General features: G+C 45.3%; 1 protein-coding gene and 1 long non-coding RNA gene across 19 annotated transcripts in view; one reads left to right on the forward strand and one right to left on the reverse strand.

Moving 5' to 3' along the window:
- The window catches only part of LOC147026954 (signal peptide, CUB and EGF-like domain-containing protein 2), a 506,981-nt gene that overhangs the window by 287,546 nt on the left and 193,292 nt on the right, over nt 1-26,143 (reverse strand). For all 17 annotated transcript variants that reach the window (XM_085882882.1, XM_085882881.1, XM_085882887.1 and 14 more), the window contains one exon: nt 13,515-13,637. In XM_085882882.1, the coding sequence (XP_085739008.1) occupies nt 13,515-13,637 (123 nt within the window). The remainder of the gene's footprint in view (nt 1-13,514; nt 13,638-26,143) is intronic.
- LOC147026956 (uncharacterized) overlaps nt 22,249-26,143 on the forward strand; it is a 39,964-nt gene continuing 36,069 nt past the window's right edge. For both annotated transcript variants that reach the window (XR_015058573.1, XR_015058574.1), the window contains exons 1-2: nt 22,249-22,578; nt 23,668-23,800. This is a non-coding gene — a long non-coding RNA (uncharacterized LOC147026956). The remainder of the gene's footprint in view (nt 22,579-23,667; nt 23,801-26,143) is intronic.

Raw genomic sequence — 26,143 nt, forward strand, 5'->3', positions numbered from 1 at the left:
GTTGCTCGCCAAATTCGACCTACCTAAGTACCTGCGCGAGTGGTTGACCGGGCGATCATACCATGCCACAGGCCGACTCCGGACAACCGCTTAAGCGGTTCGTTCCGTATTACAGGGATAACCGAGCGGAGTTATCGTCGGCCTTGACTGTTCCGATTAATTACCAGGCGTTTTAAACCCACTATCAATCCACTACGTGATGCAAGATGGAGATTCAATACAAGGAAAAGACGAAGCGAAACGGGAAAACAGTTCACACAATGCACTTTATTTATACACACACACACGCACACACACACACACACACACACACACACACACACACACACACACACACACACACACACACACACACACACACACACACACACACACACATTTCTTAGTGTCTATTAGCAAATACAACCCGTTACATACAGCCATACAGTCATACATATATATACAGCCATACAGTCATGCAACAAAAGCAAGAACGAAAGCAAGAACTACAACCGAATATGACTTACTCAGGCACACTTACACAGTTCTACTTATCGGACGGAGCCACACACACACATTTACACAAAAAGCAAAGAAAAGAAAAGTAGTAACTTCCCTGCGCGCGTCGAGTCCTCCTCCCGCGACCTCAGCTCCCAGCTCTTCCGGCGTGGTCGGTGAGCTCGTGTTCGCGCCGGCACGTGTTGGCCGCTCGACGCCACGGACGCGGTTTCCGGCGCTATCTCAGCGCGGATAAAGTGGGGGAACCATTGATGCTCGGGGTCGGGAGAGGGGAATGGCAGATGCTCCGTCCCGCCAGCGGGGTCTCGGGACCGCACCGACAGAAGACCTTGGCACCGACAGAAGACCAGACCAGACCACCAGGCGAGACGAGCCAAGACGAACGACGAGACCAGCTACAGGATGAAGAGAAGAGACGAACGGCGAGACCGGCTCCAGAACAAAGAGAAGAGACGAACGGCGAGACCAGCTCCAGAACAAAGAGAAGAGACGAACGGCGAGACTAGCTCCAGAACAAAGAGAAGAGACGAACGGCGAGACCAGTTCCAGGACGAAGAGAAGAGACGAATGGCGAGACCAGCTCCAGGACGAAGAGAAGAGGGCGCGCCCCGCCCGTGTCCGTCCTTTATGGAGCGGGGCTCCGCTCTTCGCAGCGCGGGGCTCCACCTGTCGCTCCGCCCCATTTTTCGCTCCGCCTCTCCTCTAGCCCTTTCGAGAAGCTCCTCGAAAAGGGCCATTTCCTCCTCACAGCCGCCTCACATTCCGTATTCACCAATCGCCAGCGAGCTCTCGCAGCCTCTCCCGTCAGCCCCCGGCGCCGCAAAAAAGGTGGGAAAACTCGCGCGCCGTTGTAGGCCTTTCAGGGGGCCTTCGTTTGAAGTCTTCGGATGGTCCAAAATAACGATAGAACAGAAAAACGGCTAACTCAAAGAATCGCAGCCCGATAAATCACATATATTCCCTCTATACAATGGGTTTGGGCTAACTACACATGAACTTACCGATATATCTCACTTGCGGACTCTTTATGGTGTAATTCGAATTTCCACAACCGTAACACTACCCCCTCCCCTTTTTACAGACAGGTCCCGAGTCGTCAAATTGTCGCGTGCCATCATGTGTAGTTCTCCCCTCGTACATTTTACCTTCGGATCCCTGAGTGCGACATTCAGTGTATTCGTGTCCCCAAAATAAATAACCTATGGGCTGAGTAACTAACGAAACAAACCCACTCATACAGACGACTTAAATAAAATTGCCGGCGCTAACACATACATGCCGGGGGCGCACTCATATTTACAGTACATCTTAACACCTTAAGCTTACAAATTTTACACTAAACCATGGCCCAGGATAAATGGACTCTGCAGGCAGAAAAAGTCAAAAGAAAACCGGTGCACGGGCCGCCACTGCAGGCCCGCGTTGTAGCTGCTAATAGGGCAGTCATGCAAACTTGAACGATCCCGGCGCACATGGAAATGAAGAGGGGGGGGGGAAATCAAAACAGAACGGGGGCTGGTGAACGTGGGCAGTGGGCATGGCATGGTAAAGGTGGACAGGCAAACACAGCCTGCAGAACAAGGCCGCTGCAGGCAAACACAGCCGGCAGACGATCCGACCGGCACAGGCCTTGAAGCACAGCTGCAGACGATCCGACCGGTACAGGCCTCGCAGCAAAACAACAGCCAGCAGATGAAGTTGGCCGGCCTCTTGTCGTGTCGTGGAGGGAGTGCGGTGGTGCTGGACACTCAGAAGGCGGGCTCGGACCTACCTACCGGTCTCCCTCCCAACCTATCGCCTTTGCCTGTCTCTGTACCTACCCACTCCCTTAATTTGTAAAAAACCAATTTAGCCCCAACTTTTTTTTTTTCATTTCTGTACTTCCCACTATAAATCGTCCCCTAACCCCCTTTACTGTCTTTGTTCGGCTAACCTATCTTGTCACCTCTCCTACTCCCAACCCCTATGTTCCCTTCCTGGAGGTGAATGAGGGAAGGCTTGCGTCCTGCGTCGAGGCCCAACTCACGCCTCAGGATGGCCTCCTCGGACTTCAGCGATCTAACCCAAAGTGGGTCCACTGGCCCACAACGAGAGCGAAGGGATGGATGGTGCAGAGGGGTACACTTCCTATCTACTCTATCCATTAACCTTTAAACTACCCCGCGGCTTTCAACAAGCGCCTCTCGCTCAATCTATTGGTTCTAACAACCCAGATTCCAGTCGCCTGTGTTGGTGTCCTCTCAAATTTTGGGCCATGCCCCCCAATTTTCCTTCCATGCCCTCACACGGTCTCATGGCTGGGACGCGTGGCTCCCTTGGCAGGCACTACCCTCTGCCAATTCTCCAGCTATGGCACTATACTGCCTCTGAGCCTACCAGCTCCCTAAACAGCGGGGAGTGCCCTCCATGGCGACTCCCCTGAAACGCTCACATGGCAGGCTAGCGCCCCGGGCCCCTTCCCTGGGCGCCCGTGCCCAATGCACTGCCCACGCGGCTAACGTCGCCCCGGGCCCCCGCATCATGCGGGCGCACCCGTGCCCACTATGCTATCCCGGCCCCCCATGGGCCCTTGGCCTACCACGGCCGACTAGCCCGGTGCCCGGGGTACCCACTCAGCGATACTCACCTTTCGCAGCCACGCTCCCAGCCTATCAACAGGGCTCCTGCACCCCTCCAAACAGGTATCGAGCCTACACTCCCACCAACAGCAAAACAACCTCCATTTTTCAATTTCGCTAACCTGCTAACTCACCCTACACTGACCCGGGATCCCTTGGGTGAGAATCACTCCTCCCCCCAATCATTAATCGCACCATGCATTCCACATTCACTCCATACACACAGACCCGCTGGCCTCACTCACTCAACATGTTTCCTTTCCACACCTCACAACTCACACACACATCGCCGAACTCTGCCATCCTGCTCACTACTTCCCCTAACTATCTTGTGCTCCCACGTCGTCTCTTACATTATAGCACGTCCTTTTGACACTACGTAGCTAAGCTACGTCCCCTTTACACATCCAAAGTCTGTCTCTGTCTTCAAAATGTCATTTCCCATCCTAAATCTGACTACAATCCCTCTAATTAATCCATTCCACGGGCCCCATGAGGATTTACCCCTGCCCCATGGAGCCGGTCTAGCTCACACTAACCCTTCCCCCTAGCTCGTGCCATCCTGTGCCCAGGCAGGGGGGGTCTTCCACCCCTTGCCCGGGAATCCTGTTCACCCGAAGCGATGCTTGTTTTTTTTGTTTTTTTTTATTGCGCAGCACCAGCGCGGCAACTCGCAACGTGCACACCAGCGCGGCAATTCACAGCCGCGCACCTTTGGCGTGACGTCATGGCAGCTGTTCGCGTCCCTCGTCCCTCTTGGACGGTACTGTCCGGCAGGGATTCACCCTCCTGCCGGATTCCAACCCTACACGCAGCCATGACGTCACCCTGTGCATAAAAAAAACAAGCCTCGCGTTTAGAGGGGTTCCCCACGCGAACACGTGCTCTGGCCATTGGAGCTGAACACAAGCTCGCGTGGAGAACCCATCCGGTCCAAATCCGAAATCCTGCCTAACCTTTGTCCGTCCGCGGGATCGGCAAATCCACCGCGTGCGTTTCCGGACCGGGTTTCACTCCCGCAAGCGCGCACGCGGCGGCCTCGTGCGTACCACAGCACGGACCTCGCACTCGCTGCTGGGTGAACCCGGCACGGTCCCCATTACAGCTACGGCCGCTACTCGGCCCCTGTCCCTCTGTCGTCGTCGTCGTCGTCGCCATTCGATCCACGCACACCTGTGTGTCATGACGCTCACACTCCACTCCATGACATTCACCCCGGGAGATGCGGCTGCATGTTCGCACATGCCCACCGTCATCTCCCTTACGTACCGCTCTCTTACACACACTGTCTCCCTCACACGGACCCTATCACTCACACAGGGGGTCTCACTCGCACAATGCGTGCCAGAAAGCACGCATCTCCGCACACTCGCAAACACACACACCTGCACAACCACACTGGGGATTCGTGTCCCCTCAAGGGTTCCCGGGGCCTCTATACCCCCCAAGCTGCACGTGCACCCGTTCGCAGCACTCACCCCCTCGACTCTGCCCGGCACGACCGAACCCACCTGGTCGTGACTCGCTTCAAGGGAGAACAGCGTCTCCCTCTGTTCCCAAAGGAGGCCATCCAGCTGCTTGCACCGGGTCCCTAAACAGTCCGCCAGCTCCCCCTCATGGTCCTCCACTACCTCAATGTGTGTGTGTTCGTCTTCCACCCTGTCTTTATCGTGTAGTCTCTCCTCTATTTTTTTTTATCTCCCGCGTCTCTATACATTCTATTTCTATTGTCTCTTCGTGTCTATTAGTTTCTTCCTGGATCCTCGTCTCTGTTTCCTCCTTCGTTTTATTTAATTCATTCTCGACTCGGTCTGTCTCCCGTGTCTCTGGCAATACTTCTACTTCCTTCTTTGTCTCTGTTGCTTCCCTCTTCTCCATTCTGATCTGTGTCTCCTTTATTCGGGTTGGTCCTAACTGTTCCTTCATCTGACGAGTGACGTCGATCAAGTCCTGCACCACCAACATTGCTCCTTGTGGTGCTGTCACACATCCCACCTTACTGCGTTGTTCTACTTCCTGGCTCCTTCTGAGCCGTTCCTCCTCTCGGAACTTCCTGAGTTCTTCGTTCTCCCTCCGGAGCTTTTCCATCTCCGTGGACTCCAATCTTGCTCCCCGTTTTAGTTGTTCAATTTCAAACTCACATTGTTCTTGTTTTCTACCCCACAGATTCTCCTGCTCTTCATTTTCGAATCTCATCGTTTCTTTCAATTGGCTCATTTCCTTCCTGTGCTTCATTCGCTGTTCTCTCATTACTCTTCCTTGTTTCCTCTGCTGTCCTTCCTTATCCAGTTTCATGGTTTGCTTCATTTAGTTAATCTCCTTTTTGTGTTTCATTTGCTGCTCTCTCATTACTCTTCCTTGTTTACTCTCCTGTCCTTCCTTCTCCAGTTTCGTGGTTTTCTTCATTTGGTTAATTTCCCTTTTGTGTTTCATTCGCTGTTGTTTGTCTATCTCCTCGCACTCCAGCCTTGCCTTTTCTTCCAATTTGTCAACCTCAGCTTCATGTTCCTTTTGTTTTCTATCCCATTGTTCCTCTCGTTCTTCCCTCTCCAATCTCGTTGTGTCCTTCAATCTCCTGATTTCTCCTTCCTGCTTTATTCGTTCTTCCTTCATTACTCTTTCTTGCATTTCATTCTGCAATCTCGTCATTTCTTTCAACTGACTGATTTCTTTCTCCTGTCTCATTCCTTGTTCTTTGTATTTCCTATTCCACTGTCTTCCTTGTTCTTCATTCTGCAATCTCGTTATTTCCTTCAGTTGGCTGACTTCCTTCTCCTGTCTCATTCGTTCTTCTTTGTGTTTTTTATTCCACAGTCTCTCTTGTTCCTCATTCTGCAATCTCGTTATTTCCTTTAATTGACGGATTTCTTTCTCCTGTCTCAATCTTTGTTCTTTCAGTACTCTTTCTTGTTCCTCATTCTGCAATCTCGTGGTTTCCTTCCATTGGTCGATTTCCTTCTTGTCTCATTCGTTCTTCCATCATTACTCTTTCTTGCATCTCATTCTTTAATTTGGCCTTCGCTTCCAGCTGTTCGATCTGTACAGTGTGGTTCCTTAACGTTTCATTCTCTGCTGTCGTTCTTTCTTCTTTCACCATCCTCAACTCGTTTTGTAATCCTCTCCCTTTGGTTTCGTGTTTCCGTATCTCAGAAGTATCTATCTAACAACTTTCCCATGCTTCCCTCCTCATTTCGTCCATTTTCTTCCCGTATTCCTTTTGTTCTTCCTGATATTTCTTTCCTATTTCTATCTCTCTTTCCAGGGTTTCTCTTTTAATCTGGCCTGTCCTTACCTCTCGCTCCAGTAGCACCAATTCCCCATCTTGTTTGCGTTTTTCCTTTCTCCTTCCTCCCTCATTTCTCCCCGCAGTTCTTCGAACTGTTCTGACTTTTCCAGCAATCCTCCGTCCTTTCCTCCAGCTGTCCCTCTCCTCTTTTTATCTTCTGTTCTTGGCTTTCTCTTTCCTGATTGCCTGTTCTTATCTCTTCCTTCAATTGTTCCAACTCCCCATCGTGTTCACATTTTTTTTCTCTTCCAACTGTATTTCCCTCACTCTCCCCTCCAGTTCTTTGAACTGCCTTGCCCCATCCAATATTTTTCCATGAGTAGTTTTACTTCCAAATCGTGCTCCTTTTGCTTCTTTTCGAGCTCGAGCTTTCAAAAAGCAAAGAAAAGAAAAGTAGTAACTTCCCTGCGCGCGTCGAGTCCTCCTCCCGCGACCTCAGCTCCCAGCTCCTCCGGCGTGGTCGGTGAGCTCGTGCTTCGCGCCGGCACGTGTTGGCCGCTCGATGCCACGGACGGGGTTTCCGGCGCTATCTCAGCACGGATAAAGGGGGGGAACCATTGATGCTCGGGGTCGGGAGAGGGGAATGGCAGACGCTCCGTCCCGCCAGCGGGGTCTCGGGACCGCACCGACAGAAGACCAGACCAGACCACCAGGAGAGATGAGCCAAGACGAACAACGAGACCAGCTCCAGGACGAAGAGAAGAGATGAACGGCGAGACCAGCTGCAGGACGAAGAGAAGAGACGAACGGCGAGACCAGCTCCAGGATGAAGAAAAGAGACGAACGGCGAGACCAGCTCCAGGACGAAGAGAAGAGACGAATGGCGAGACCAGCTCCAGGATGAAGAGAAGAGACGAACGGTGAGACCAGCTCCAGGACGAAGAGAAGAGACGAACGGTGAGACCAGCTCCAGGACAAAGAGAAGAGACGAACGGCGAGACCAGCTCCAGGACGAAGAGAAGAGGGCGCGCCCCGCCCGTGTCCGTTGTTTATGGAGCGGGCTCCACCCGTCGCTCCGCCCCGTTTTTGGCTCCGCCTCTCCTCTAGCCCTTTCGAGAAGTTCCTCGAAAAGGGGCGTTTCCTCCTCACGGCCGCCTCACACCCCGTATCCACCAATCGCCAGCGAGCTCTCGCAGCCTCTCCTGTCAGCCCCCGGCACCGCAAAAAGGTGGGAAAACTCATGCGCCATTGTAGGCCTTTCACGGGGCCTTCGTTTGAAGTCTTCGAACGGTCCAAAATAACGATAGAACAGAAAAACGGCTAACTCAAAGAATCGCAGCCCCATAAATCACATATATTCCCTCTATACAATGGGTTTGGGTTAACTACACATGAACTTACCGATATATCTCACCTGAGGACTCCATGGTGTCATGCGAATTTCCACAACCGTAACAATATATATATATATATATATATATATACATATATATATATACATATATATATATATATATATATATATATATATATATATATATATATATATTGTTACGGTTGTGGAAATTCGCATGACACCATGGAGTCCTCAGATTGAAATTGAAGAGCTTGGCCCAGTATACTGGGCCGGTGTATACCCCGGTTAAAATAGGTGTACCATATCCCTGTGTCGTAAGAGGCGACCAGGGTTGCGTCAGGAAGGGCATCCGGCGTAAAACATGTGCCAAATCACTATGCGGATCATAATGGATGATCCGCTGTGGCGACCCCTAACGGGAGCAGCCGAAAGAAGAAGAAGAAGATATATATATATATATATATATATATATATATATATATATATATATATATATATATATATATACATATATATATATATATATATATATACATATCGGGGGTCGGTGGCGAGAATGACCACTCGGTGGGGGAGGTTCGTCGTCTCCCACCAGACTCCCCGGAATTGTAGGCCATCGCTCCAGATAATTCCGTGACACGGCGGGTGGTCGAACTGACCGTGGTCGCCAATATTTCAACCGCGTAGCGTAGCGTCTTTTGTCTAGAACCAATTTACCTAATTAACTACGCAATTCTGACTACCGGGGAAACCACGCCCTCAGCACGTCTTGCTCGAACCTGGTCACTTTACTGATTGTAGTAGAGTTCCAACTACCGACTACCAACTCCGGTTCAGGTGCAGCTGAGCGGAAACTGCCAAAGCTGGGACACGTTCCGGCTGGGATGAACGGATTATCGGGGATAAAACCCCGTCTAAACTCAGATCCAAACCATGTTGGACCAATGCAAGAAGGGACGGAAACAGACTGGGAACATTTCTGTGATGATTTATTTACAGTAAATGAAGACACAAAGCAAGACTCAACGCAAATATGCAAGCAACGAATATTTACAATGATCCAAAAACACTAATTCAGTTCTACTTAAAGACGGCCCCACACGTAGACACACACACAAATGAAAATAAACCCAGAGTTCTTTATTGGACCCTCGCAGTCGAGGAGAGAGACGAGCTGGGGGTCAGAGTCCGGCTGGGTACTTGACCGTCGGAGGAAGGGGATGCTCCGCGATGCAGCACCTGACAAAGGTCGTTGTTTGGTCCCCAGCCACACGTTTGGGACTCGTGGTTCGTGGCGGAGCTCAGGTGGTGAATAGTGGGTTCCACGGAGGGGAGTCAGGGTCGCTCTTTCCTTTCCTTGGAGAGGGCCAGCAGGGACACGTTTGCTGCCTTCACGACCTTCTGCTCAACCCTCCACTTCAAAAGAACTGCACGCTCAACAACAACCCTCAGAGCCCTATCCAAAACCTAGTCAGAAACCCGTGGAGAACTTTCTCCAAGACCCTTCTTCCTCACTCGACTCTCAACCACCACAACCCTGTCAAAAACCTCAGAACAACGTTCGTAACAACCCCAAAACCACCACTGCCTCAGAGAGTGCTCGGGAAGTTGAAGAGAGACCTCCTTCAACGGGGCGGGGCTCGCTCGAACAGACCTCACTCCTCGCCCTGATTGGGCAGGCTTCCATGGACTCGCCCTTCCTGGGCGGGGTTTCGGCCCCTGCCGGGAAACCCCACCCACTCTTCCACGCGGGTTCGTATTTGTCGAGCAACAGTATCAATGTTGCAAAGGTCGTCGTGAAAGAGTTACAACGTTTGTGAGAGCCGAGAAACCGGAATCGCGAGATCTTGCCTTGGCACGTCAGGGTGCGAGAAGGCAGGGGTTGGTTGTGGATCATGATGGGCCGAGGGGTCATGCAAATGGGATGGTTGTTAGATGGCTTGTTGGATGTAACAACCTAACTAAAAGAAATCGCAACGCACGCCTTTGATTCTCCCACTAGACAAAAGGAAGGGGATCTGACTACACACATACTTAACGACATAACTGACTTTTGGGACATCTGTATGTTGAATGCAAATGGTTTCCAGATCCGTAACAATATACATATATATATATATATATATATATATATATATATATATATATATATATATATATATATATATATATATATATATATATATATATATATCCCTCGGTTTCCATGTTTTTCTCTCAGTCTGCCCTACTGGATGACCTCCAGACAAAAGTAATGTTGTGGACCCACCGTTTACAGAGGTTCTGGGATTGAAGGGTTGAAAACTCAATGGTAAATGGTTCTTCAGCTGTTGATTTGGAAGGCCATTGAATCACATTGAAAGCTGAAGGAACTCTTCACATGTCTTTAGATCTCTCCAGATGTGTGTCTGTCTCTGTCTCTATCCACCCCATCGCCTCCACAGGATGTTTTGGCTGAAAAATTTTTGATGAACAATGACTTTTCTGTGGGATACCACCACACATGCCTGGTGTTGCCTTAATGGCTAGAGTGGTAGACTTGGGAACCTAGGATCCTGAGTTCTCAATCCCACTTGGCTGTTGAATTAACACCAGGTGGGGTTGACTCTGCCTGTCATCTTTCTGAGGTCGGCAAAATGAGTACCAGCTTGTTGGTATTCTGTGTCGGAGTGGTGACCCATCCAGGATTGTGCCCAATCGCCAAGGAGACTGCTTAGGCAGCACCAACGTTCTGCACAGAGCATGATCCCAATGGATGGATGGATGGACCACCATGTGTCTGTTCAATGTCGACCTGACAAACTACAGTAGTACCTCTATTTACGAATTTAATTCGTTCTGGGAGTAGTTTCGTAACCTGAAACCTTCGTAAGTAGAGACGCCTTTTGAATGTAAATGCGCTAATCCGTTCCAAGCCCCGCAAAATTCGGACATTTTTTTTTAATAAATCATAAAAATGCATCAGAACATGAAACAAATACATGTTAAAATTAGATTACCGCACAATAAACAAAAAACGAGAGGCACATAATGTAAAAAACAAAGAATAAAGGAAATAATAAAAATATTCATTTACCTTTTAACTGCTATTCTCGTTACGAACTGCGCCGAATTTCCCTTGCCTGTATCCTCCTTCACGAGGTCAGTGAAGATGGCGGTTGCCTTTGCGCAAATTATGGCCTCTGTCACTGTGTCACCAGCGATCTCTTTCTCCTTTATCCACACGAGTAACAACCTCTCCATCTCATCGTTCACTGCCGACCTCCTCTTGGAAATGACAGAGGCCTTTGGAAGGAGCCGTAGCTTTTAGGGCTTCCTTTTGTTTTATTATCATGCCGATCGTAGATATATTACGTCCATATTCTTTTGCGAGATCAATCAAACGCATCCCCTTTTCATACCTTTCTATTATCTCTTGCTTTGTTTGTATGGCCAGAAAAACTCTCTTCTTCTTCTTTTCTCCTTGTCCACTTTTCTTCATTGCTTTCTTGGGGTCCATTGTGAATAAAAGTTACTGTAATCCACACGCGTACTGTACTGTAACACTGTCCGAGCACTTCGTAGCGGGACCATAGACTGTATACAGTATAACTATATTTACAGAGCGGGACGGGGACACGAAGAGCATGCTGGGATACACGCATACGCAAAGGGTTGCCAGGCAGATTTTAGGCGATAGCCAATGGCAGAGCAGCTTCAAGTTTGTTTACGTTCGGGAAACTCTGGGAGCAGCGAAAAGCAGCGCATACTGTACTGTATTTTTGACTTCGTATCCTGAAACGCCTTCGTAACTAGAGGCAATATTTTCCCGTTCAGGCGCTTCGTAACCTGAAACATTCGTATGTAGAGACATTCGTAAGTCGAGGTACCACTGTACTTACTTAACCTCCTGCTCAAAAAGAAAGCACCAACATTTTTTCAGCTAATACAGGCCCTTTTAATTTGTGTTAAACAGTAATTTGGATTATGTTCCAATAAAATGGCATGTGTCTGTTCAATGTAGACCTGACATACTACTCGCTTAACCTCCTGCTCAAAAACAAAGCACCAACATTTTTTCAGCTAATACAGGCCCTTCTAAATTGTGTTAAACAGTATTTTGGATTATGCTCCAATAAAATGCCTTCAGATATACACAGAAAGTACCGGTATGGCATTCTTTGGAGAGAGTTTGTGGATGCTAATTCTTCTCTTTCACATTTGTTTGTGGATGATGATTACAATACCCACATGATACATTTTGGAAGAAAAGCCATGAATGTTGGTATTCTGCTCAGTTGTCCAAAGTGAATATACAGAGCATAAATTGAACAGTCTTCATCATCATTTCGTATGCATCCTGTGGCTTCTGGATGTATCATTGCTGAAGGCACAGCTATGCCACTGAGGTGGTGCCTCCTGTTTCCAGTAAGTTGGTACTCACTTTGCCAACCTGAGAAAGGTGTCAGGCTGAGTCAACCCACCTTGTGATATTTAACAGTAGGACAGGGGCTCGAACTCAATTCCCTAAGATCTTAAGCCAGCGACCTTAACTGTTAAGCCAACACCATCCTTTCAATCGAATGGTTATCAACTGCGAAATATGTGTGCAGGTGTTTAGAATTGCATTTCATGCAAAGTGTGAAGTAAATAAAACGCAGCTAACATATTACGATAAATGCAGTGTTAACATATTATTACTTTTAGCATTTCAGCTGAAAATAATTTCCCGCTATTTTAAGTGTTTATTTCAATTAAATGTTGTTCACAGTGCTTAGGATGTCATTGCATTTTAAAAAAAAACTCTTGTACTGTATTCTATATTAATTATTTAAAATGTGTGCAAACTAATCTTGTCATGACCACAAGGTCAATTACATCATGTTTCCTTCCTATGGGGTTTAGTCTATTTGACCCATCGTGTTAATACCTAACTCGCACCTTAATGACTGAACCTATCAGTTTACTGAATATGTTGTAAAGGCTAATAAGGAAAAAGAAAGAACTGATATCAGTACATCTCCATTCCTTTGTTCCTCTTATCTCCCACTTCTATACTCACCTTCCTGATGTAGTTAAACCCCACTCTTCCCTCCTGTGATTCAAGTTGGCAATCCACTACCACCTCAAGTCATCCTCCATCCTGATCGGTGATCTTTTCCACCCTCATGAACCCGTCCCCAACCCAGCTATCTTACTTCCAGGTTACTTTGTTTCCTTTCCTCTCCCCTCTCTCTTCCTGTTCATTCATTCATTCCCTTGGTTGTTGCATCTGCCTGTTGTCCCACTGCACCATTCTTAGGACAGTGCCTTAGTACCCTCCATCACTTCAATCCTCCACGAGCCAAAATTTTGTATACAACAACGATTGACATGAGAATTCAGCAAGTTATTCGCATTTACAAGAAAAATAATATCTAACCTTTGACAGAGATGACTCACAAAGGGCCGAGTTATAGATTTAACATTTCATATTAAACAGGATAAAGTTAGGAGCTCTTGGCTCACATTTCTTGCAGCATTTAAAAAGTGGGAAAAGGGAAAAGGGTGGGAAACTTAATTGTTCATAAAAAAAAAAAGAACAAGTGTCACTTGCATGTTCAAAACTTACACCATTTGTTGTCGTTGCTGTCTTGTTTTTTTGCAAATCCACAAAGTCACATCTATTCCTTTATTATCATGTTCATTAAAAAAGGTTTTTCATTAAATGTTCATGCTCAAGCATCAGGCCTCTCCCATTGTCTCATAAAAGGAGTCTGCTTATTCACCTTGATTATGCAATAAAATGAGACAAAAACATAAATATGTACCATTTAGCTGTACTTGAGGCACGAACCTTGGCATGAGCACTCATCGGTAAGCAGCTTGTAACCCTTGTGGCAACTGCACTCAAAACTGCCAACTGTGTTTCTGCATACATGGTCACAGCCTCCATTCTCCAACTGGCACTCATCGATATCTGCCAAAGGTAATGTGGGCAGACATGTAAATAATATCACCACAAAGCTTACTCAGATGATTTATATGAATAAATAACACTTGAATCACTATTTCCACTTCATAAACACATTTAAAAATAACTCATAGGTTTCATTTAACATAATATGCCTGTCTGTTCTGTCCTCAATATCATTGTCCGTGTGTGTGTGTGTGTGTGTGTGTGTGTGTGTGTGTGTGTGTGTGTGTGTGTGTGTGTGTGTGTGTGTGTGTGTGTGTGTGTGTGTGTGTGTGTGTGTGTGTGTGTGCGTGTTGCATCATTTTGTATTTAATTCTCCTTTGTTTGATTTTTTTTTTTCAAAATAATAATTTTTGGAGTACCATATATTCATACTCATGCACCATGATTTGTATAAAGTGTTGGTTCTGCTGAGCTGTTTCTTGGCGAGGGTTACAAATAGATGCAGGATACTCAAGTGAGTGAATCCCAATCTTCCCTCCAAGGATTTGGAATTTATTCAGGAGCTCTCCTACTCTTTGCAAAGGACACTGTGGGATCGTTATGTTCACCAACTGATCGACAGGACACCCAGTTTAACGTCTATCCGAGGGATGGCATACACATTGATGAATCATCCTGTGTGTGAAACACCAGAATGGCAGTTCATAGCTGGGTCAAGTTTCGAACTGAGACTAGACAGCTCAGGGGAGAGTGTGGATAACTCCAGGCTATTCTGCCAGCCCAGCACCAAATGACGTGAAGGCATTTTCCACCGTTTATTGTTTGCTTTTATGTTTTAAGTCAATTACAGACTTGTAAAAGCAAGGTCCTCCTGAAGAGAATTGCCCTTCTTTTGTTTAAAAGAAAAACACTTTTCTATCGACATATGTCCATACAGAATGTCGGCTCTGGCGAAGCAGTTTCTTTGCTTCGGAGTAACAATCCCGAATTGGTTGTCACTCGAACACAGAATATATAGGTATGGTTTTAATAACTTTGCAGTCACTTTTCCAATGAATCAACACGTTTATCAGTGTGAAACAAGGATATGTAGCCATGATGTCAAAAAAAATATTGATGCAAACATCTGAGAACAGCATCCTTGACAACATCATTACTTACAACACAGTACACTCTCCGTTAAGGCGATCCTTATCATAGTATAAAAATCATAAAAGTCGAATGGACCCGGCTTACGGAGAGAGTGGAATTGCAGAGTCTAAACGATCTTTTCAATGGCCCCTGAGCTAACAGGTTAGCTCAGAGATAAGGTACTCGCTTTGGAGCTGTCTAGTGTCAGTTTGACTCCCGACCCGACTATAAAAGTCATCCTGATGCTTCGCAGGGCATTGCCTCAATGAGTGCGCCACTCGTTGGAGGGGTGTTAAACCACGTGTCGCGTCTGCTAGCAATTACTGGTGGGAGTTAAAGATCCCACATGCCACTTTTGAAAAGAGTCGGCCATTAAGTACGGGTATCCTGGCCAAATTTCAAAATTCCATTCTTAATGTTTTGCGACATCGGGTCAACAGCACATCCACAACTCAGCAATGATGCAACCAGTGGGCCAAGTTCATAATTCAGCACACTGGTTGCATAATATTGCTACTCGTAGGCCAAATTGTTAGGATAGGTTTCAATAATATTCCAACATCCGTTCACTTGAAAAACTAGAAGGGCGCTCGGTAGAGCGCATACCTCCGCCGTGCAATGCCTGATCCACAAGAACATATTAGGCCCAGTACATATTTGAAATATCCTGCGATATATCGCTTTAGGCCCAATCTCTCAATGGTGAAGAATCAGTTTAAAAATTAAAATATTCTCATATCCAAATCTGGATTGGGATCTTCACCAAAATCGAATTAGTTCGGCCTGTCACACACCCAACCTCTCCACAAAATTTCATCTGAATCCGTCCCCAACTTTTTGAGATATCCAGCTCACAGACAGACAAACAGACAGAGGTGAAAACATAACCTCCTTCCACCTTCGGTGGCGGAGGTAATGAAGTCTTCAATATCCAAGGGATTGTCAGCGTGAAGAAGCAATTCTGCCATGTTGGTGTATTATGGGTTTTCCTAATGCACAATTGCAGTCTTCTGATATAACACCGAGTTGATGGTTGTACTCCTCGGGCGTAATGTCCTTGGGTAAGGGTATCTTAAATGCTTCAGAAAACAGTCAACAATATTTTTCCAAACAAAATTTGTCTTGAGCTTCCTATTGGCTGGCGATTATTAATTAGATTTATTTGTTTACACTATGTTTAAGGTTAGAAGTGGTGAAAGATGTTTCAACAATTGTTGCAACATCTGAGAAAAGCGACTTCGTTAAGACACAAAGATAATAACACTGACAACCCATTGAGACGCAAACAGCATGTGGATATAGTTTCCTAAAATGCAAAGCATCGCATGCTTTCCAAAAGTGTACAGCAGGTATCGACACTCAGTTGGAATACAAGTGGCTTAAGGTAAAGAGCAGACTGACCTCCAAAGTGAAATGGGTTAATTGATGCCAGAAGTTTGCAGCATTTCTGTCCCAGTGGGTCTTCCCAGGTTAATTGTGCATAATGCCCTTAGGAAACGTAAGTCCACTGTTCATGCCGATGATTAAAATTGGACTGGAAGGGCAAAAATGTTGACAGACCAGGCCAGAAGCACTTGAAAACCTTTAATTGTACAACATTAACCCAAATGACAACTAACATTTGGTACAAGGTGTTCACAACGGGTACCAAGCCATGCTACATGCTTTTGCTTGGGGACCTCGCTGATAACATTCCTTCGAAGGTCGATAAAAAGGTTGTGAATTAATAACCCTGTATATTTCATTGCTGTCCAAATTCCTTGTCTTACATTGCATAGTCCTGATGAAAGTAAATGTATATACAGTATCATTCTAACCATTCACCGACTGACTGACTGATATTAAAGTTTGGGACCTTCCGGGTGACATACAAAGCTGAAATTCTGCGTGCCGACGGACATCTAAACCAATACACGAGGAAAAATCACAGAACCGTTGGAAAGTGTCCATAAATGAAAATATAAATCAATGACAAAAAAAAGAAAAAAATGCAGGTGAGTGACCTGAGACATGGGGAAGCATGGTAATTTGGCGTGCCGACGGACGTTGAAGCCGATACACCGGGAAAAATCACAGAACCGATGGAAAGCATCCGCAAATGCAAATAACAAATGTAGGTGAGTGACCCGAGACAAAGGAGAAACTGTTCGTGATTGCTTACAATTTGTAAGCAGACCCCACTAGTATATATACATATATATTATATATGTATATTGTTGCGGTTCTGGAAACCGCATTCCTCCAACACCAATGGCAGCCAACATAGATTGGTCCCCAGCAGGGCCGGATTTAGGGCAGAGCCCACAGGGCCACGGCCTGGGGCCCCGCGCCTCCCAGGGGCCCCGCACAAACACAAAGATTACAAGAAATTCTGCTATTTTCCCCCTTTTGTTTGTTTGTGAAAAAAATCTAGTTCGTTTGTGTAAATGGTCAGTGAATCACGAAACAAATACTCAATATCCCTGTTAATTTGGCATCTGTTTGGTTATGTTTATCATTTATTTTACATCTTTTAACTTACTTTTTTTCCTTTCCACTGATCTTAAGAGCGCAATCTTAAGGTCTACCACAGAAATAGGTCACACGAAAGAAGTGAGGGTTTTCCCAATCCCAGCAAGCTATGGCCATCTCGATTTCATTTTTGCAAAATTACACGCCCGCCCTGAATCTATGTTTGCTATGTACTGCGGAGGCGTACTGCTGGGGTGGTTATACTATAATTGTGTAATTCAAGTTTACACACCGGATAATATTTTATTATATTTATAAGGTGTGTTGTGCTGCCACACTGTGCCGGTTGACTAGTCATGCGTATTCATTGTTGTCGTTTCCCTGTGGCTCCGCCTACCGAGAGCCAAGATATGCCGCCGCCACACTGTGCCGGTTGACTAGTCATGCGTATTCATTGTTGTTGCTTCCCTGTGGCTTCGCCTACCGTGAGCCAGGAGACGCTGTGTTAAAAATGTCACCTTGCCATGTGGCTTTTTGCCCGCTGCGATGAAAAATGCTTTTTGTGCCAGACTGTGGCCAACAACAGTGTGAGTGATGCGTTTTGTTTATCGTTCAATACCAGAATTTTGTACTGTGACTTTATGTCGGCATGAAACAGTTCGATGCTCTAGTTTTACCGACGAACTTTGACAATTGTATTACAACAACCTAAAGGAAAGAACTTGCAACTTTGATGTGTAGACAAATGTAAAGCTCTGCGGTCTATTCTAGTGACTCTAATTTGTCATTATACCGTTACTCTGATCAGTGATTTTAATATACATCTTGTTCATGTATAACGATCACCGTAATATCTGTGTCAACTTACTATAACATTTTATTTTTGTTTTTGTTACAGCGATTATCACAATTCATACCATTCGTCAAGAATAAAGAACTCTAAGCCACAGCATGGTTGTTAGACGTTACGTTCATTGGCGGATGGGGATTAGCTGTATGCTATCCGGTCCAGACCGGAGAGGCAGAACATGTGTCTCGGTGGCAGAGTGGTGAGGTTGCTGGCTGGTCACCTCAATGTGGATTCGGCGGAGTGGGTTCAAATCCTACCGGTGGCATATGTAAATCATGTGTCATGGCCGAGACACGGTGGTTTCCTCCGGGTTCTCCGGTTTCCTCCACCAGAGAGACACACCTCGCAATAATAATCTGAGCCGTGGAGAGATTCTCGACAAGCCCTAGGCTTCTTATCAATCCACGTTAATATATCTCGATTATTATTATTAAGGTGTGTTTGGTGTCAACTGCTGAAATATTGCTTTCTATTGTAGGAACTGCCTTTGTGTGGACCTGGTTGAGCCATGGCGGAACGTGAACGTGATCGAGGAAGAAAATACCAGTCTGGTGCGGCCAAGCGGAAGGAAAGCATAGCAGCGGAAAGCGAACGGAACAAGCTACCCAAAATTGCAAGTTGGCTTAAGAGTACAACAGCCACAGTCAGGTAATACAATGAACAGGATAACAATGCAAAGGGAAACATAGCTACGACTACGTTAGCATTATCTGCTGTTGGCCCTGCTCCTTGTTTCAGTGCTACTGATGCTAGCAGTGATAAAAACTCAAACGATTCTGCTTCAGAATGTGGTTCAGAAGTAGACAGCGAAACGGCTGAAGATTATGAAAAAGACATTGGCCTTTGGCCAGACCAGCTACCAGAGAAGTTCCGAAACTACTGGATCGAGAAGGGTAGTGCACAATGTCGTAATGTAGACAGTGACTACAAGAACTCCGCTGTCCGGAATGGAAATAAAACACGTCATTGTACAAAAAATTTGTTCAGTAGAAAACACACGTTATCTGGAGAAGAAATCGATCTCAGTTGGCTGTGCTATTCCGAAGAGACCGGCCGTCCGTTCTGTTTTATTTGCCGTCTGATGTCACCCATGTCAGACACTAAAAGTCGGTTTACATCCGGGTTCCAAGATTGGAAACACGCGAGGGAGTCGATAGAAGGACACAGTAATTCAGATCAGCATAAACAGGCAATGTCGAGCCTGGCCAGCAGAAAATCATTGCAAGGCCGCATTAACGCTGGACTAGTTCATCAGTACGAGTCAGAACATCACTACTGGTACCGGCACGAAGTGCTACGACGGTGCGTGGATGTCCTCATGTTTCTATGTGAACGTGGTCTGCCCATCCGAGGTGACGACGAGGTGATCGGTTCGGTACATAACGGAAATTACCTGGGAGTGATGGAGCTTCTGAGCAAGTACGACACTTTCCTTGCGGCACATCTCCATAAACATGCCAACAAAGGAAGCGGTAACTCCATAAATATTACTCCATATCGGTGGACTCCACTTCGGACGTGTCGCACACTGACCAGCTATATCTAACCATCCGCTACGTGTTGCCAGAGGGGCCAGTAGAGCGTTTCTTGACATTCGTGCCCTTACTGAATCATACCGGAAAGGAGATCGCAGATGTAGTTTTTGATTTTCTCCAAACGAACAAAATTCCGATCTCTGACTGTCGCGGTCAATCGTACGACAACGCCAGCAACATGTCTGGAAAATACCACGGCATCCAGGCGCACCTAAAAAGTCGTTGCGAATTCGCCGAGTTTGTTCCTTGCATGGCTCATTCTCTCAACCTCATCGGGACGTGTGCTGCTGAGTGCTGCACGGCTGCTGTGACTCTGTTTGGTATCCTTCAACGGCTGTATGTTTATCTCGTGAAGTCAACCTATCGTTGGCGCAAACATCGCGATGTACTGAAACACATGCCAGTCGTCAAGTGCTTGTCAGATACACGGTGGTCGGCCCTTGCAGATGCTATTGAAGCACTGGCCAATGGATTCCAGCAAAATATCACGGTACTTGACGATCTTGCAATGGATGAACATCTAAACGCAGAGGCCAAAAATGAGGCATCTGCTATTCTGAAGGAATTGGAAAAACTTGAGACAGTGATTCTGCACGTAACATGGCAGGAAATTCTAAAGAGGTTCAACGCGACAAGTCAGCAGTTACAGAAGCCGGGGCTCGATTTGAACACGGCAGTGAAACTACTCGAATCACTGACAGAGTTCGTACAGGACCTACGGGAACGGTTCGACGACTTTGAACATATTGCGATTGATAAATGTGGTCACAGCGAGTACGAAGACGATCGGCGACGTGTTCGAAGGAGGAAGCGACATCATGATGAAGTAGACAGCGCCGATGACATCCAGTTACTGCCCAGAGAGAGATTCAGGACCACATCCTACATACCCATCATTGATCAGCTAACAACGTCACTAGGAGATCGCCTCAAGGCCTATGGAACACTCCGTCAACGTTTCTCATTCTTTTCAGAAATAACGACCATGCAGACGGATAAGCTCTGCGACTCCGCTGCAGACCTGGTCAAGAGTTACCCGAACGACCTGGAACCTTCTCTGGTTTCGGAAATTGTACATTTCCAGGCATTTCTCAAGACGATGCAGACAGAAGACTCCGAAAAAATTGTCTGAAACTACTATGTTTTCCACAATCCACAACTACGATATGGTGGCAGCGTTCGCCAACATGGAGATAGCTTTGCGGATATTCCTGTCAATGTTTGTCACGAACTGTATGGGAGAACGATCATTCTCAAAATTGAAAATGATCAAGAACTATCTGCGTAGTACGATCGGCCAAGATCGTTTGGCATCGCTGGCCATACTGAGTGCTGAACACGAACTATTCAGGAGAGTAAGCACACGCGAAACAATCGAGGACTTTGCGCGAATCAAAGCCAGGAAGAAGCTAAAAGATTCTGTATGTTTTTAACATCTCGCAAATATATTGTAGCAATTACCCCAAAGTGTGCAATAATGCAATCATATTTGCAAAAACGACAAAAAAAAAACTTTCTACATTGAGATTTGAGATGAATAGATGATACCATCACGTTTTGGTTTTGTGATTATTTTCTCTGTTCCGTTGTTTTCATCCATAGTGGTGTTGCTTGTATATAAACTTTTGTTACTAGTAGTTTCTGAAATACATGTTTTTACACATAAACCGTGGTTTTTTTCTTTTGCCCAGCCGAGGTTGGTGCATTTATATATGAATACATTTATAAGCATATATGAAGTGAAAATGGCTGAGGCCCTGAGAGGGCCCCGCGTACTTCTAGGGCCCAGGGCCCCGCAACACATAAATCCGGCCCTGGTCCCCAGACAGTTATTTCATTAATGTACATTCAGATAGTCCCTTCCTTTTTGTCTCGTGGATCGAACGGGACAGTGCGTTGTGTAAATCTTATAGCGAGGTCTGATTAAATATCTGAACCTCATTCTTATTCTTTTTCGCTCTTCCTGAGGTAAATCCAAGCAAGGGGTCCTCGCGGAAGCCTGCGGGCATTTCCCTCGGACACCCAACTGTAAAAACCGGGGAAAACCAACACCAAACGTCCACACTGCATGGAACACGTGCAGCCCAGCGGAAATTTACACCCAGGGGACAGCAGCAGAAGCCCATAAACACCAGCACTGCACGGAGGACGTCCAGCGCAACGATAACACCGCACCCACTGTCCAAGCGACCAGAAGAGTCATGCGTCACTGCAGGAATGCTGTGCCAAGGAAGTAGAAGGAACAACCCACCAAATGCTAATAAATTACAGTTCGCACGCGGCGCACTCTTCTTCAACCCATTTATGAGTCTAATAATTAATTATATCGATCTACTTTTTCAATCCAAATCTCCATTTAATAATTCTATCTATCTTCTTCTTCAATCCGAATATTCATCTCATAATTATATCCAATCTTTTCCCTCAATTCCGCACACAGAGCAGGGCACGAATGACTCAGATCGGGGTTGGCGCCGAGCCCACCACCGCTTTTGATGTATGACCGCATGCTCGATTGCGGCGGACCCACACACAGCCCCAGGATAATTTATTATCGCACACGGGGCGGGGGGCACGAGTGGCACACATCTTGTTCGGGTCTGCGCATGTGTTACCATAACATCTTACCATCGCTCTTCGCTGAGCACCGCGGCCACGGGTGTCTCCTGCGGATGGCGAACATCCTCCCCAGCAGGCACACGACGTCGGGAATCGGCCGCTTGGTTGTACAACCAGATCACGACGCGGTACAGCCGCAGCGCGCCCCGCGATTATCTAAAACTGTTTTTTCTGTCTCGTGTGTTGCCATGGTGACCGCTTTTCCACCTCGTGCCGTGTGTGGTTGTGACTGCCTTTCACTGGAGGAGAGATCTGATTGGCTAATTGCTATTTCCTCATCACGAGCCGCCATTTGCAAAGTTTGGTTAAACTTGTGAACTTTCCCGTTTCTGAGTGTGGCAGAGACAATCCGCTTTAATCTGCAGAAGACTTCCGCTTTTATAGTTAAAATTATCTTCCGCTGTGATCATTTTTGGTAAGTATAATATTATAAATCGATTTTATGTCTTAGCTTTTGTTTTTGGACGTTTTAAAGATCACAGAATCCATGATGTTGTGCTGGAATCTATATTGTTACATTCAATGGAAACTCTCCCGGGCCCTTCGGCCCACTCGATCGTGGTTCGAGCGTTGGACTCGAACGTGTATCTGACGATCGAATCCTCCGCACCCGATTTCATTGTTCGTTTATCACGTTTAGCTGTCGCTGACATGGCCCTGATCGTGTGGAGAAATCGACGGTAAATAATGAATTCATTTTTCCGCGGGCCTGGTGAAAAAAACACCGCTCTGTGGTAAATAAAGGGGACTGTAAAAATTACTTTGGATAAGTTTAATTGGTTCAGAACCTTTTAAAAAATATTTTTCTGTTGTGGATAATGCTTCGGTCGTTCGGGTCCGACGAATTACCGCATTGTTCCGCAATGTAACAAATTTAAAGTTCCACTGCCCTTAAAAAAGCCTCAATAAATATTATTTTTTATAATATATTATTTTTTATGTCCTCTTTTAACGAGTTCGGCCGAACCAAAGGCAAAAGGAAAACAATTGTCAGTTATTGTTCGCCGAAAAAAGTGGTTTTGTCATAACAAAACATTAACCCTTTGGTCGCCGACAAACTGCCGCTTGTAACAAGGAAGCCTTCATTGTGGTAGTTTGTCACTTGGGGAGTTGTTCAAGTTTTTCGGTGCACAATTGTTTTCCTTTGATAAAATGGTTCTCAAAAGACATGAAAATAACTTTATATAACATTAATTGAGGCTTTTTAAGGGCATTGGAACTTAAAATTTGGTACAAGCTGCTTTGAACACTGGTGTACTAAATTGTTTTTATTTTATAAAATAAGGGTGATGTCCAATGCTGTGATGTCCACATACAATTTGTGTGGAAAGAATGGGAAGAGACCTTTCTGGAACTTGAATTTTTATAAAGTTGTCAGAGGAAATGAATTCTGCTAAATGACAGTTTATAATGTGCATGACTTGAGCGTAATTGACATTGCAAGTCTTGTTTGATGATCATAAAGCCAAATATATACGAAGTGGAAATTCTTATTATTTTTCAGAAAGTACTATGGCCAGTCAGCCAACAGCAACGGAGGCAGCTGTGGACACTGCCATATCACAACATTTGAAATATGCCCCTGATCGGTGTGGAGGTGCTGGCAGGAACAAGCCCTCATCTATCTATAATTCCAGGTGTGTGTGTGTGTGTGTGTGTGTGTGTGTGTGTGTGTGTGTGTGTGTGTGTGTGTGTGTGTGTGTGTGTGTGTGTGTGTGTGTGTGTGTGTGTGCACGCTGTTTCTCGACAACCACCGATCCGATCTAATTGAAACTTGCCAGCTATATTGCTGGGGACCTGAGTGTGTGCCTTTTCAAGGTTTGATATTAAGTGGACAAGTGCTTCCCAAGTTATGGCCATTTATTTACCAAACCAACTGTGTAGGCGTGGCCGATGGGGAAGAGATCCTCAGCCGCGTTCCCCATTACGGGTTACAACGTACGGACTTCCGGATAGTGATGACTTACTGTATTCTCATAATTTCTCGATTTCTTATGCGTATTTATAAAAAAACACAATGCCCCAATCCAATCGTCATTTACGAGAGCGAAGGAATGACCTGTGTGGTTGTTTGAAAGTTGTTTTTTTTGCACGTACGGGCACGCACGTACGGACACATACTAGTGTAATAATAACGAGTAATAGCAACACGCTGTGCCAGCCATCTACGTCCTTGATTATTAAGAATTTGCAGCATAGTTAATTGTAATGTTGTATGTTGGAAACCCAGCCTAAGTTTACATTGTGAAAATATTTACATGTACTTTTATGCAGAATGAAGTTATTTTATTTTCTTGTGAAATTAAGATTGAAAACACCCAACAAATTAATTTTTTTGTGCTTTGGAATTATTTATGTGAGATGCATTCAAAATTGTGTTTTCATACTTAATGATGTTAGATTTATATTTTTCTTTGTATGAACACACACACATAGATATATATTTGGTCTTATTGATTTGCCTGATTGCAATTCGTTTTGTATAATTTTATGCACTGTTCATATCATGTCAAGTATCATCTGTTTAAGTCTTTATGCATCTCATTCTATTGATGCCGCTGTGGGACATAACAAGTAAAATTAAAACTGGTAAACCAGTAATCCCAGGCTTTCACCCGTGCATCCGACGTCAAAGGACTTTAATTTGCACTGAGTCTGCAAGGGGGTCTCGCTACGGTGTCCCTCATGTTATATCAATGAAGGATTGTAAAGCCGATAGCAATACATGATAAAGAAAGAAACTTCACATTGGACAAATCGAGGCTGGACAAAGTTTCAAGTCCCGAAAAAAGTCCAATAACTACGCATTTGCATATTAATGTAAATGGCGAACTTGTAGGACGTTAAACGATCTTCCAGAATGTGCAGTCAATATAGCTCTATCTTCTTTCGGTTTCATTTTACGATATGTCGAAAATGAGTGATTTTAAACTTTGGGGGGCTCTTGGACCTCACTGGGGTCAAATACAGACATAGTATACACATATTTGGAGTCCCCTGTTTATGAACTATCTAAATCTGTCATTAAAACTTTTCAACTCTCATTTGCATATTTGGCATATTTAATGAGGCGAATCGGCATCATTTTAATCATATAAATTATGTAACGAGTTTGACCAAATTAACAACTTAACATTCCCATGGAACATCGGAAATGTGTGCAAAAGATTGAGGCTGTCGGGTTATCCTTTCTGGAGAAGATGTTTTTAGGTTTTGGAGAAAATCCAATATGGCCGCCATACCACGTGACCTACGTCATCAAAATTTTCAAAGTATAAACTTCAGGTGGAGAGTTATTAAATGGATAAGTTTCATTGAATTTCATCCAACCATTGTTTTCATTTAACGACATTTCAAAAATGGGTGATTTTAAACTTTGGGGGGTTCTGGGGCCTCACTGGGGTAAAATACAGACATAATGTAAACATATTTGGAGTCCCCTCTTTAAGGCCTATCTAAATCTGTCATTCAATTTTTTTTTTCAACTCTCGTTTGCTTATTTTGCATATTTAATGAGGCGAATCGGCATAATTTTAATCATATAAATTTAGTGACGATTTTGACCAAATTAACAATTTAATATTCACATGGAACATCGCAAATGTGTGCAAAAGCTTGAGGCTGTTGGGTTATGCGTTCTGGAGAAGATGTTTTTAGGTTTTAGAGAAAATCCAATATGGCCGCCATACCACGTGACCTACGTCATCAAAATTTTCAAAGTATAAACTTCAGGTGGAGAGTTATTACCTGTTTAAGTTTCATTGAATTTCATCCAAGTGTTTTTTTTGTTTTATGACATTTCAAAAATGGGTGATTTTCAACTTTGGGGGGCGCTGGGGATTCACTGGGGTCAAATACAGACATAGTATAAATATATTGGGAGTCCCCTGTTTATGTGCTATCTAAATTTGTCATTAAATTTTTTCAACTCTCATTTGCATATTTTGCATATTTAATGAGGCGAATCGGCATCATTTTAA

The sequence above is a fragment of the Eptatretus burgeri genome, chromosome 5, assembly GCF_056783735.1.
Source record: "Eptatretus burgeri isolate ZD-2024b chromosome 5, Ebu_testis_v1, whole genome shotgun sequence".
Classification (NCBI taxonomy): domain Eukaryota; kingdom Metazoa; phylum Chordata; class Myxini; order Myxiniformes; family Myxinidae; genus Eptatretus; species Eptatretus burgeri.